At 49.0% G+C, this 13,849-nt stretch overlaps 1 protein-coding gene across 3 annotated transcripts in view; it reads left to right on the top strand.

Annotated features, from left to right (window-relative positions):
* Nucleotides 1-13,849, top strand: part of trpm7 (transient receptor potential cation channel, subfamily M, member 7) — an 82,721-nt gene that overhangs the window by 8,995 nt on the left and 59,877 nt on the right. The window contains exon 1 of one of the 3 annotated variants that reach the window (XM_017685813.2): nucleotides 12,118-12,123. The exons of 1 other annotated variant lie outside the window; for it this stretch is intronic. Coding sequence is in view for 1 of the 2 variants with exons in the window: in XM_017685811.2 (XP_017541300.1) it covers nucleotides 13,750-13,806 (57 nt within the window). In the remaining variant the exon portion in view is untranslated. Of the gene's footprint in view, nucleotides 1-12,117; nucleotides 12,124-13,734; nucleotides 13,807-13,849 lie in introns of those variants that run through there. One more of the 3 variants, XM_017685811.2, reaches the window with a different exon arrangement.

The following is a 13,849-nucleotide window of genomic DNA, read 5'->3' on the forward strand; positions in this document are numbered from 1 at the left end:
GAGAGAGAGAGCGCGACAGAATTGGAGAGGGAGGGAGAGAGAGAGAGCGCGACAGAATTGGGAGAGGGAGGGAGAGAGAGAGAGGGAGCGCGACAGAATTGGGAGAGGGAGCGCGACAGAATTGGGAGAGGGAGCGCGACAGAATTGGGAGAGAGAACGCGACAGAATTGGGAGAGAGAGAGGGAGCGCGACAGAATTGGGAGAGAGAGCGCGACAGAATTGGGAGAGAGAGAGAGAGCGCGACAGAATTGGGAGAGAGAGAGAGAGCGCGACAGAATTGGGAGAGGGAGGGAGAGAGAGAGAGAGAGCGCGACAGAATTGGGAGAGGGAGCGCGACAGAATTGGGAGAGAGAACGCGACAGAATTGGGAGAGAGAGAGGGAGCGCGACAGAATTGGGAGAGAGAGCGCGACAGAATGGGAGAGAGAGAGAGAGCGCGACAGAATTGGGAGAGAGAGAGAGAGCGCGACAGAATTGGGAGAGGGAGGGAGAGAGAGAGAGAGAGAGAGGGAGCGCGACAGAATTGGGAGAGAGAGCGCGACAGAATTGGGAGAGAGAGCGCGACAGAATTGGGAGAGAGAGCGCGACAGAATTGGGAGAGGGAGAGAGAGAGCGCGACAGAATTGGGAGAGGGAGAGCGCGACAGAATTGGGAGAGGGAGAGCGCGACAGAATTGGGAGAGGGAGAGCGCGACAGAATTGGGAGAGGGAGAGCGCGACAGAATTGGGAGAGGGAGGGAGAGAGAGAGAGAGAGCGCGACAGAATTGGGAGAGGGAGGGAGAGAGAGAGAGAGAGCGCGACAGAATTGGGAGAGAGAGAGAGAGCGCGACAGAATTGGGAGAGGGAGGGAGAGAGAGCGCGACAGAATTGGGAGAGGGAGGGAGAGAGAGCGCGACAGAATTGGGAGAGGGAGGGAGAGAGAGAGCGCGACAGAATTGGGAGAGGGAGGGAGAGAGAGCGCGACAGAATTGGGAGAGGGAGGGAGAGAGAGAGAGAGAGAGAGAGAGAGAGAGCGCGACAGAATTGGGAGAGGGAGAGAGAGCGCGACAGAATTGGGAGAGGGAGAGAGAGCGCGACAGAATTGGGAGAGGGAGAGAGAGCGCGACAGAATTGGGAGAGGGAGAGAGAGCGCGACAGAATTGGGAGAGGGAGAGAGAGCGCGACAGATTTGGGAGAGGGAGAGAGAGCGCGACAGAATTGGGAGAGGGAGAGAGGGAGAGAGAGACAGAATAGGGGGAGGGAGGGAGAGAGAGAGACAGAATTGGGAGAGGGAGGGAGAGAGACAGAATTGGGGGAGGGAGAGACAGAATAGGGAGAGGGAGGGAGGGAGAGAGAGAGACAGAATAGGGAGAGGCAGGGAGAGAGACAGAATTGGGAGAGGGAGGGAGAGACAGAATAGGGAGAGGGAGGGAGGGAGAGAGAGAGACAGAATTGGGAGAGGGAGGGAGAGAGACAGAATTGGGAGAGGGAGAGGGAGGGAGAGACAGAATTGGGAGAGGGAGGGAGAGAGACAGAATAGGGAGAGGGAGGGAGAGAGACAGAATTGGGAGAGAGAGAGAGAGAGACAGAATTGAGAGAGAGAGAGAGAGACAGAATTGAGAGAGAGAGAGGGAGCGACAGAATTGAGAGAGAGAGAGAGAGAGAGAATTGAGAGAGAGAGAGAGGGAGAGAGGGAGAGAGGGAGAGAGAGAGGGAGAGAGGAGAGAGGGAGGGAGAGAGGGAGGGAGAGAGGGAGGGAGAGAGGGAGGGAGGGAGGGGGGGCTAGAATTGAGAGAGAGAGAGAGATGCTGAGTGCTTTTATCAGGGGTCAGCGTTGCCATTCTCCCGGTTTTGCCCCATTTTGGCCTCTGGACAGTTCACAGTTCGGGCCCTTCGCCGTGAGTGACCGCTCAGTTTCCGGACGTTTTTCCCTTTAATGAACTTCCAGACTCGCTGAAGTTCCCGCGTTCCCTGCCGTGGTGAGTGCGGCCGCTCAGGCTCTCGGTCCCCGCGCCGGCTGGCGGCGTAGGGCTGAGCCAGTATTGGGATTCGGATGCAGGAATTTCCTGTGTTTTTGTTTTCAGGCTTGTTTTTGGCGTGAAGCTGGATCACCGAGCGTGCCGCACTTCCAGCTAGTCGTGATGGTTGTGATGTCACATGTACGTTACATGGGTGTTCTGTTGCTTGATTGGTCCAGCTTGTCTCCAGGCAGCTCGCCGGCTCCGTGTTCAGTGTTTTCCCGTTTAAACTGGTTCAGGCCGCATTGGTGGTGGTTTATACGCAGTAAGACGTGGTTCATTACAAAATAATTAATGTGGTAAAAGGTTAATTAGTTTTATTAAACTGGAATTAATACAGTGAGCGCAGTCAACGAGTTTAAATTAAAGCGGTTGGTTTGCTTCGCGCCGCGTGCCGTTCTTTAAGGTGATCTGATGCTGTTTTTATATGTCCAGGTGAGCGTCTCGCCGAGGACGAGCGGTAGAGCGTTAAAGACGGGACTGACAGGCCGGAGAGAGCACAGCCGTGTCTCTGCCGGGGCTCGGTGCTCCAGCTCAGGCTGGTTTAAAGCGTCCAGTGTCTGCTTTTCTAGCGCTCTCTGACCACTGGGTCCCTTCAAGAGCAGCGCAGTATCTAAACGCGGTTCTCCGTGTTCAGTCTCCACCTTCGGCAGGACTGACCAACCAGCTCCTGGTGATCTGAGGGTTCTGCTGGGCTCATACCGCTGCAGCGGGTCAGATGAATACGCAGCTCCTGCACCATTAAGCCTTTTCTAGAGCAGTAACAGCTCCTTACAGTCTATACCGGAACAGTTGTTGGTGCTCTTAAGGTGATGAAAAGCTGACTTGCAGTTACGTTGGCTGATCCAGAAACGGTGAAAACATATTTTACTGACAGACAGTTTGGTGCATCATCCTTCTGTGAAGCCAGGATCAGACGACACACATTTCCAGCGTCTGACCCAAATATGGGCCGTGTGCAGGGACGTAATGGGGATGTATATCAGCAGCAGTTGTAGACACGGACTGACCGCGTGTTTTAGTATAAAGAGAGAAACATTAGTCCCGTCTAACTGGATTTAGTGTCACGTGGTAATTAATCACTCTGTGTTTACGTGCACTCAAGCAGTCGTGTGAACACACTCCGATCTAGAAATCCGGTTAAGAAATCCGGTTTGAGCTCAGTATTCAGATTTCTCGGTGCTGTGAACTCTTACTGTGATTCCTTTCTGGTCTCTCAGTCTGAGCGTGTGTGAAAACAGACTGCGGTACCGGAAATAAGCGAGCAGCATCGCCGCGTGACGCAGCCAGACACTTTCGCGTCGTCTTCTGCGAGTTTATTGGCTGGTTGTAAAGCAGAAATCTGATTACTGTCTGGCTCACGTGGCCCCGGAGTTTCCCCGTTACCTGGTTACTGAAGTGCATGTTAATACTTTGATCTGATTTCTGACCTGATTTTCTGCAGTTATCGGATTATTAAGTGCATGGAAACGCACTCACTTTCTCTGTTCCGACTGATCAGATATCTGAAAAAATAAACTGTGACATTGTTTACATTTCCGGCATTTGGCTGACGCTCTTCTCCAGTGCGACTTACAGTTTGATCAGTGAAGGTGGTGTTGGGAGTCTTGCCCAAGGACTCTTACTGGTGTAGTGTAGGCTGGTTACCCAGGCGGGGCACTGAACCCCAGCCTGCAGCGTAGAAGGCAGAGGTGCTACCCGCTACACTAACCAACCACGCTGTGTGTTCTGAAAGTATCACAGTGTCATATTTTTGCCGTATCGCACACCAAACATGTGTTAGGTGATGGACTACACCGGTCAGCTGAAGCTAGTTTGGAGAAATTGCTCCACAGTAGGTTCTGTCGGAGCAGCTCTCTCGTCGTTTTCGCTGATTTCTTGTCGCCTGTGGTGAAGTCAGTGTTGTGGCAGCACTCGCAATGAAACAGGACCTGATGATGATGATGATGATGATGATGATGCCAAAAAAAGAGGCAAACTAGAGGATGAGTGGAAGAAGAGGCCGATTCCTGAGGCGGAGCTGACGTGGAGAGGTGTGCGTGTGATTTTGAGCGGGTCTTCAGATTCCTCGTAAGGTCGGGGCTCCAAGTTCGTGGGTCTCCTGTCTCGTCCCGGTTTGGCTGATGGAACGGAGCGGACGTGGGGGACTCCTGCCTGCTTGGTGGTGCTGAAGCATGCTTGGCGTTTGTAAATATGATGTATATACGATAAATAGTTCTTACTTTTGTCCACAAGGTTTGGCTCCGTGGCCAGTGCTTTCATACGTTTTCTGCCTCTGACTTTCACGCTGTGACTTCCCGACGATGCTGCGAAGCCGAAAGCCGTGGAAGGCTAAGCCCGAGATGTGTGTGTTGTAATCCACTCCACTGCAGCCGAATTCTTTCCTGCTCCCTCCGTTAGGGCCGTGTGGGGCGCTGGAGCCGGCGTGTTTTGACTGTAATATAATACTGTAATATGGTATCGAGGCGCTCTGCTGCCAGATGGCTCGGATCCCGCAGAGCGGACTCTCTCCCCCATTCCAATTCACAAAAATCAGCTGCACACCCGCCCAGAGCTGCTTAGGGGGAGAATTACTAGCACGGCTGCTGCTATTAATTATAGGAGTAGTCCTGAGTGTGACTGACTCGGTACATTTCTCTAGAACGCAGCCTTTCACACCAGATGACTCCGTTTACATCTTAACTGTTTAATGTTGGAGAAATTCTGAAAAATTGGTGGAGCTCCCCTTTGAGCTCTGTGGCCATTCAAAGTGCTTTTGCGAATGAAGGAATGCAAAGAAAACCACACATTGGTGTAGAATTATCAGCGTTTATGGTGAACATGCAATGAAGCGGAAGCTTTATTTGAGGTAATATGACACTAATGTGAGCTGTTATATCAGTCGGAACAAAACCTCGTATCTCCACTTTTGTCGTTTTTTTAGTTTTAGACATGACTTGAATGTACCTGTGGTCCTGTATATTGTGTGTGAATTTCATGATGAATGGACCAACAGAAATGATCTAAAATGACTTGGAAAGACGTCCGGTTCCATTGACTTGCATTAACAGTAGAGCAAGTTTTCACTTTCTCCTGTAAAATTACCGTTTTGGAGATGGGAGGTTTTGATCCAGCAACAGTGTTATTATATTATATGTACGCTCTTTTTATTATATTCAGTTATAAATAGGACGTCTAGAGTTGTATATAAAAGTTTGGACACTTTTGATTTTGTGTTGATGTTTTTTTAAATGATAATAATTCCGTTTGGTACCAGAATAGCCCAGCCGTCTTGGGCAGAGGTGAAATCTGGACTGGATCATTTCTCAACGTGTCCTAATCATATAGAATCAGGGTGAGGTCAGATTTAGCCTGCTGATGACTGTAGTTTGTGTAAACGCAGGTTCCATTGTGCGCTGATGTTCTGTTTGCAGGGCGGGACACTGAAACAGTGATGCCTCGTAATAGTCTGTTATATCCGTAGAGCTGCAGGTTAAACCACAACATCTAATCCGCTGTGATTCTGGACCTGCGTTAAACTCAATGCTTCGTAAAATATCCAGTGCCCCCCCGTCGGCAGATGAAGACGTGTTTGGCGTGTGACGTTTTGCTTCTTTAGGCAAGGCAGGTGTTTTTGTATAGCGCCCTTTAAAGGGGAATTCCACTTATATTTCCAGATTTCTGCGGAATTCAGTCGTGGGGATGTAAACAAAGTCACTCGGAGCATTTTGTTATGAGCTGGTTCAGCGTAGAGAAACTTACTGACAGTGGAGGTGATGGGAACCAGGCGTCGCCGTGACGATACTTTAGTCTGTGAGGTTTCGTGATTGTAGCAGACTTGGTTTTGTGGTTTCAGACACGCTTTCATCTGTAAATATTGACTAAAGTACTGCAGCAGCAGCTCTAGGCTGAGATTTTTACTCTGCTGTTTATAAATGATCCTTCACAGCCTTTAGACCAGGTCCAAAGCTCTGCTTCTCTCCTCAGGATGGAAATGAGTGATGTATTATATTCTCTGCCTCTGGTTTCTGCTCGTTACTTGTTAAAGACGTCCGTCACTTGGAGAAACTCGGTGGTGAAATTTTACCAAGTTTTACTCTTGCAAAACTGGCGTCTCACGCTGTGATGTCCGTGATATCCGTGATGTCCCAAGACGCGCAGAGGAAATCCACATAACCTGTACGAGCTGTATGTACTAGATGGTCCCATCTTGTGTGAAGATAGTGCTGCTATGTAGAACCATGAACACCCAGAGAGCCGTCTGCTCCTCTGACTGGTGAAATGGTTTTGAAAATGGTTCCATATTGTACCTTAAAGGGTTTTTCTGTTGTGTTAGCTTGACATCATATTCATGTGTTTTATTTATGTATAAATCCAGGGAGATTCACTGGAAAGAGGCCCAGAATATTCTGTAGTGACTCTTGCTGGAACAACAAAATCAGAACCAAAACAACGTGAAATGGGCTGCTCAGTAATACGGAGCTTCCGACGAGCCGGGACGCCCCTGCGTCGGAGTGGTGAGGCGCCGGACAGCCGTTAAGACCATTAATCACCATTGGCAACTTCCAGGTGTATCTCCAAAACGGTAACTTTACAGGAGAAGGAAAACATCTACTCTGCTGTCAATGTGAGTCAATGGAACTAGATGTTTTTCCAAGTAATTTTGGGCTGTTTCTTTTGGTCCATTCATCATGAAATTTACATATAATGTAAAGAACATTAGGCGATTTGAAAAATGTCAAAAACTGAAAAACGTTTTGTCCCAACAGCAGCGATACGTCGCGTGTTCTTTGGTTCAGATGCTTCATCCTAACGGGAGTTACAGCAGAACATTCGGGGCCTCTTTCGAGTGAATCTCACTCTGTGTGTGTGTGTGTGTGTGTGTGTATATATATATATCGCTGTTGTCGGAATAAAACCTCGTATCGTTATTATGCATTTTTGTGGTTTTTCAGTTTTTGAGATAAAGGAAATGTCTGTTGTTCTTTACATTGTGTGTAAATTTCATGATTAAAGAACCAAAAGAAACAGCCCAGAATGACTTGGGTGGGAACGTCTGGCTGCACTGGCTTACGTTACGCGTTTTATATACATGTACGCACTTTCTTTTCTTTTTTTTAATATATTAACAGGAGTCACTTTGATCTCGTTCTTCAAGTCCCATTCATTTATATAGCAGTTGTAAATGACCGTTAGGCACGCCTGAGCTGGGTGGTTATCAGAAGCTCTGCAGATGCCGGAGGAGATAAGGAGAGTTATGGGAATGAGGTACAGAAGCTTGGAGCTGGTTTTGCGTGTGGGATGGGTAACAGGAGGTTACAGTTCGGCTAAGGAAGGAACAAAGTGTGCTGCGGTTGGGCAACGACTCTGGCTGCGGCTCCTCGGCGGGCGGTGGCGAGCTGCTCAGCGAGAGGTCTGATGGTGTGGTGTAGTGCAGTGTTCTGGTTCTAACAGTGAAGTCTTTTTTCCGGACTCGGGTCCACTTGCTCCACGAGATCCGTGTGTTTGGTCCAGTGTAGAAGCTGTTTCCGAGCCCTAGAGCGAAGTCGGGGCTCTGAGGAAGCTCTTCGCTCCGGGTGTCGCGTGTGCTGCTGCATGAGTTGCATCATTTTACGCGTAACTGCTTTGACTCATCGCGTCACTTCCCGTTTCGAGGTGTGTGATGGTGGGAGACGGAGACGGCTGTGGACAGAAAGAGCTGCACTCCACCGCTTCAGTGTTTGTATTAAGGAAAATAAAAAGCAGCGAACCGATTAAGCTGTTCCGACCCTCCTGCAGTCCTGACGTGTGGGACCACGGATATCGGTCCACGGATTGGATGTGATTGGAAAGAAACCAGCGATAATGAGCCCCTCCTCGCCTGCAGACTCAGGTATTCAGGTTGAAGTGTGGGAACGTTCTAAAGCTGCTTTTCAGCTGCTTGGAACTGGCTCAGTCTGGCTTGACTCCACTTTCCTGTTTTGATTCTCCAGGCAACCAAGGTACCTGGTACTAATGTTGGAATCACCTCTGTTGAGGTTCCGAGTGAGCCGAGTCGATACGGAAAGGTGGCGTGGTAAAACCGCCGAGCTGATTGGTTGGTCATCATCACCCTAAACACACATGCCAGTGTTGGCCACCAGGCCAGTGTGGCCTCCTGCATCTCCTTTGAGCACCAGAATCGGTGGGACGTGGAGTAGCCGGTACCAAAAGCGAGTCGAGTCGTCCTGTGTTGCGCAAGAGTGCCGCAAAATGCCATGAAGAGGGGCTGAGATGCACATCATGACGGACACTCAGGAGATCACTAAGCACTGACCGTCACGCCGGACCCCCTTCAGTCTTCATTCAGTCCACATCAGAGACTCGTGTGAAACGGCGTCAGAGAGTTTCCAGCTGCTGAAGCTGCTGCAGCGGGTTTGGAAAGCAGTGATGAAGATAACGGAGCGTTTAGATATGAAACACATGAGGAACCTGTTCTATGAAGAACCTTTAGAGGAGAGGTTGAGATGTGCTCAAGAAGGTTAACAGTTAACAGGAAGGGCTGCGATGTGAACGCAACTCAGTCAAAATCACAGCAACATGTGACCTGCAGGAGACCTGCTACAACACCTGGAAAGCACCAGGAGGAAACACGGCACCATCTAGATTACAGCCAGGAAGCTTCTGCTTCTGTTACTGCTGAGTTTAGTTTTATGAATGAAAACTTTACAGGAGTGAAATCTGCACGTGGTTGGTTGGTGTAGTGATTAACACCTCTGCCTTCTACACTGTAGACTGGGGTTCAGTGCCCCGCCTGGGTAACCGCCCTGCACTGTACCAGTAATCAGAATCAAGCTTTATTGGCCAGGTCTGCTGCGCATACGAGGAACTTGGTTTTGGTTACAGGAGCTCACAGTGGACGGTATCAGACAGACATTCACACGTAGGGAATAAGATAAAATAAATACAGAATAAAGTAAAATAAAAACCAGCGTTCCTACTCACTCACTCACTCACTCACTCACTCACTCACTCACTCACTCACTCACTCAATCACTCGTTTTTACGAGAGAATGAAGTGGTGGGAGTTTGTTTTCTGGATGATTCAGAAGTGAAGGGCTGAGAACGTCTCCTGTTTACAGGATTTCAGTATGAAAAGGCCTAAATTATATTACCAGCGACAGACCAGGCGCGTTGGTGGACTCCGGAGGGCCAAACTCCCAGGTGGAAGTACACGTGAACACGGTCTGGAGTCTGTCCAAGCGAATCTGCTGATTAATATTCAGCATATTGGGCCATTTATAAATCTGCTGCTGTGGATCATTTCACTCGCATGATCAACACACTTTGGCCCAGTTTCAAAAATTCTTTCATATTTACCTGAGTGTCAATTTATTATTATCAAACTTTGGCATCATTATTTATATGATTAGCCTGGGCACTGATAACGTTTTCCTTTTATTTGTACTTCACCCTTTAGATCAGGACCTCGCTCCCACATTGGCTCCACAGTTCTTTAAAGGTGTCTACAGACAAGGTGTGTGACGTTGGTCACAGTGGAAAATGTCCAGATGTGGATTTACAGCCCTGTGATTTGTTTCTCTGCTCTGATTGGCTGGTTTACATTGAGGCACCGTGATAGTTCAACATGTCGCAATAGACACAGGTAGGAAAATATAATGAACCTCCGTGTAAATGAGCTGGTCTGCGTACTGTTTAGTAAGCTAAGCTAGTTACACTACACTGCCAAATGTATTCGGTCGTCTGGCTTCACGCGCATATGAACTTGAGTGAATCCCATTCTTAATCCATAGGGTTTAATATGATGTCGGTCCACCCTTTGCAGCTATAACAGCTTCAGCTCTCCTGGGAAGGCTTTCCACAAGGGTTAGGAGTGTTTATGGGAATTTTTGGCCGTTCTTCCAGAAGCACATTTGTGAGGTCAGACACTGATGTTGGACGAGAAGGCCTGGCTCACAGTCTCCGCTCTAATTCATCCCAAAGGTGTTCTATGGGGTTGAGGTCAGGACTCTGTGCAGGCCAGTCAAGTTCTTCCACACCAAACTGGCTCATCCACGTCTTTATGGACCTGCTTTGTGCACTGGTGGGCAGTCATGTTGGAGCAGGAAGGGGCCGTCCCCAAACTGTTCCCACAAAGTTGGGAGCATGAAATTGTCCAAAATGTCTTGGTGCTGAAGCTTTAAGAGTTCCTTTCACTGGAACTAAGGGGCCGAGCCCAACTCCTGAAAAACACCCCACACCATGATCCCCCCTCCACCAAACTTTACACTCACAATGCAGTCAGACAAGTACCGTCTCCTGGCAACCGCCAAACCCAGACTCGTCCATCAGATTCCCAGACGGAGAAGCGTGATTGGTCACTCCAGAGAACTCGTCTCCACTGCTCTAGAGTCCAGTGGCGGCGCTTTACTCCACTGCATTCCACGCTTTGCACTGCGCTTGGTGATGTAAGGCTTGGATGCAGCTGCTCGGCCATGGAAACCCATTCCATGAAGCTCTCTACGCTGTTCTTGAGCTGATCTGAAGGCCACATGAAGTTTGGAGGTCTGTAGCGATGGACTCTGCAGAAAGTCGGTGACCTCTGCGCACTATGCCCCTCAGCATCCGCTGACCGCTCTGTCATTTTACGTGGCCGACCACTTCGTGGCTGAGTTGCTGTCGTTCCCAATCCTTAATTTATCCTTAATTTGGTTTCCTATTCAGCAAATTTTCAGTTCCACCTTAAATGCTGCTCCACATTACACATTACATTCTGGCACCTGTACAAGCTGTATCGTTTAAGGTGGAACGCTGAATTAAGAAACTAGTGGACAGGAAGCCCTTCAGCCTGGTTTAAAGATGATCATGAGCCGCTAAAGGTTCACTTTTTGTCGAGGGAATGGAAACTGCCGGCGTCTCTTCACAGCCTGGAGCTGCATTTCTGCACCCAGTCTGACATTTTTAACATGTGTTTTTGTGATGTCACAAAAACAACCCATTTTCATCTATTCAACATAGAGATTTAGCTCCGCCCAGTAACACTAAAGTCACATGGAGTGTTTCAGCACAGACTACACAACACAGGACAGCCAATCAGAACAGAGCTCATTTTCATATCAGTCTTAAAGCCACAGGACGTGGTTATGTAAAACTTGAAGGGGAATTTCATAAACTTTTTTAAATTTCTGAAAAATTCAGTCCTTGATGTAAACAAAGCCATTCAGAGTGCTTTGGTATGAAACGGTTAATTTAGAGAAACTTACAGACGTCTTTACAGTGGTGGTGATGGGAACCAGGCGTCGCCATGACTACAACACAGATATAGACACTTTATTTACCATCCAGAACCACCAGAGAACCTACACGCTCCATCCCTGTCTCTCTTTAACATCACTTTTCGGAGCGAGATTTTGTTTAATTACACTGCCGGTCATTAAAATTGCGGCACAAAGCGTTTCAGGCTGGCATGCGCAGGAATAATTTAAGCCAAATAAGCCTTGAAAGTTTTCAGTCTCCTGTAGTGAAGTCCTGTGATGCTGCTGAATCCCGCAAGCCGTTCATTGCTGAAGTCGGACGGTGTCCGTGTCCCGGAGTGATGCGAAGGCGGGTCAGATCCTGTGTCCTTCAGCTCGTACAGCTGTCCGTGAGGGGACGTCCACAGCACGATTTGTATTTATTTCATGATAAAGTGAATTACACCCTGCGGCTGTAGGGGGAGCTCAAGAGCAAAACTACGAATTATCGTGAAAGGTTGCTGCAAAGTGGGACCAACTCATGGATTTAGAACGGGGGTCCTAAAAGCTCCTGTAGGTGTCCCTATACTTTTGTCCCTGTAGTGTATAAAGTGGAGACAGTCCCCCGTTAGGGTTCCAGCTCTTGGTGTGCAGAGCGACTGTGTGAGAGAGAGATCTTATCACAGCCTTAATAAAAGAGCAGGCAGGGTAATGAGGAAGGTTAAGCATCTCTGCAGGCTGTTTCTGTGAGGCTGTGTGGGAACCTGCTCAGGGGGAGAGGGAGAGGGAGAGGGAGAGGGAGAGGGGGAGGGAGAGGGAGAGAGAGAGGGGGAGAGGGAGAGGGGGAGAGGGAGAGGGAGAGGGAGAGAGGGAGAGGGAGAGGGGCGAGAGAGGGGGGCGAGAGAGGGAGAGGGAGACAGAGAGAGAGAGAGAGCGAGAGGTTTGAACTGTGGAGAGGTGCTGTACTACACCAGTGCTGTGGGGTGTTCAGTCTCGTGTGTACAGCACAGATTAGAGGGAGGCGGTATGTCGGGGGTGTTTTACCTGATGATGCACGATATGTCACTGATTTTTTTCAGTCATCTAATCAGTTAAACAGTGAAAAGAACCTACCTTTTAAAATACTGTCAAGAACTGCGGTTCATTATTGGATATTTGGCATGAAATCCATTTCACCCGCTAATTTTGCGGTGTTTGTAATGAAGCTTGCGGTCAGTACGTGTTTGATTAGAGAGCCTGGTCGCTCCGTTTAGTGCAGCACAGTGTGACGTGTGGAATAATGATTTATTTATAGACTTTGATTGTATTTTAAAAAGGGGCTCTAGTTTGTCTCTTCTAACTCATCAGATCTTAGAAACAAATCAGTGTTGATGTCATGTGTTAAAAAGCTTCCTGAAGTTTCGTGGCGGGACGTTTCTCCATAACGGCGTAACGGCGCTGCAAAACGGTGACCAGCCCGGTCACCGATATCACATGATCTTATTACAGCTGTTTGAGAAACCCCTCCCCCGTACTACTGAAACTCCTCCCCCGTACTACTGAAACCCCTCCCCCGTACTACTGAAACCCCTCCCCCGTACTACTGAAACTCCTCCCCCGTACTACTGAAACTCCTCCCCCGTACTACTGAAACTCCTCCCCCGTACTACTGAAACTCCTCCCCTGTACTACTGAAACCCCTCCCCCGTACTACTGAAACTCCTCCCCCGTACTACTGAAACTCCTCCCCCGTACTACTGAAACTCCTCCCCCGTACTACTGAAACCCCTCCCCATGCAGATAATCAGATTATCATGGAGGACTCACATGGTTGCGGGGTCCCTCCCAGAACAGCCTAAACCCCTCCCAGTATAAATGTGACCATTTCTTGTGATGGTGTGGTTGTGCAGTAATTGTGCCAGGCCTGTCGACCTGTGAGTGGACTGATGGTGATCAGACCTGCTAGTGTGTTTGTGTGAGAGAGTCCAGCAGAGAGATTCTCCAGTGCCTGCATGCCTGAGTGCATGGATACTGAGAGAGAGAGAGACAGACAGACATGATGTATGTGTCTCTCTCTCTCTCTCTCTCTCTCTCTCTCTCTCTCTCTCTCTCTCTCTCTCAATGTCTCTATCTGTCTCTCTCTCTCTCTCTCTCTGTCTGTCTCTCTCTCTCTCTCTCTCTGTCTCTCTCTCTCTCTCTCTCTCTCTCTCTGTCTCTCTCTCTCTCTCTCTCTCTCTCTCTCTCTCTCTCTCTCTCTCTCTCTCTCTCTCTCTCTCTCTCTCTCTCTCTCTCTCTGTCTCTGTCTCTCTCTCTCTCTCTCTCTCTCTCTGTCTCTGTCTCTCTCTCTCTCTCTCTCTCTCTCTCTCTCTCTCTCTCTCTCTCTCTCTCTCTCTCCTTCCTGAGCCAGGCCTTTTACTCATTAACCTTTGGGAAGAGAGAGAGGAAGAGTGTCCCTCGCTGATCGCTCAACCTTTAACAGATTCACATCCTCCAAAAACCATTTCAGCGTTCACGTCCGAGAGTCTGCCCCAGAGCCGAGCCGCGGTAGGGAACAGATCTAGAGCCGTTCTAGAGCGCGTTTGGTGATGGTGGAGGGGTTCCGTTATGTTCCGGTACTCGGCGCTGCTGCAGAGAGACGAGGAGCTGGAGTTGGAGTTGAAGGTAGACTCAGTTTAAAGTTTGATGTTGGACTAAAGGGGCGGTT

This window comes from Pygocentrus nattereri, chromosome 7 (genome assembly GCF_015220715.1).
Source record: "Pygocentrus nattereri isolate fPygNat1 chromosome 7, fPygNat1.pri, whole genome shotgun sequence".
Lineage (NCBI taxonomy): Eukaryota > Metazoa > Chordata > Actinopteri > Characiformes > Serrasalmidae > Pygocentrus > Pygocentrus nattereri.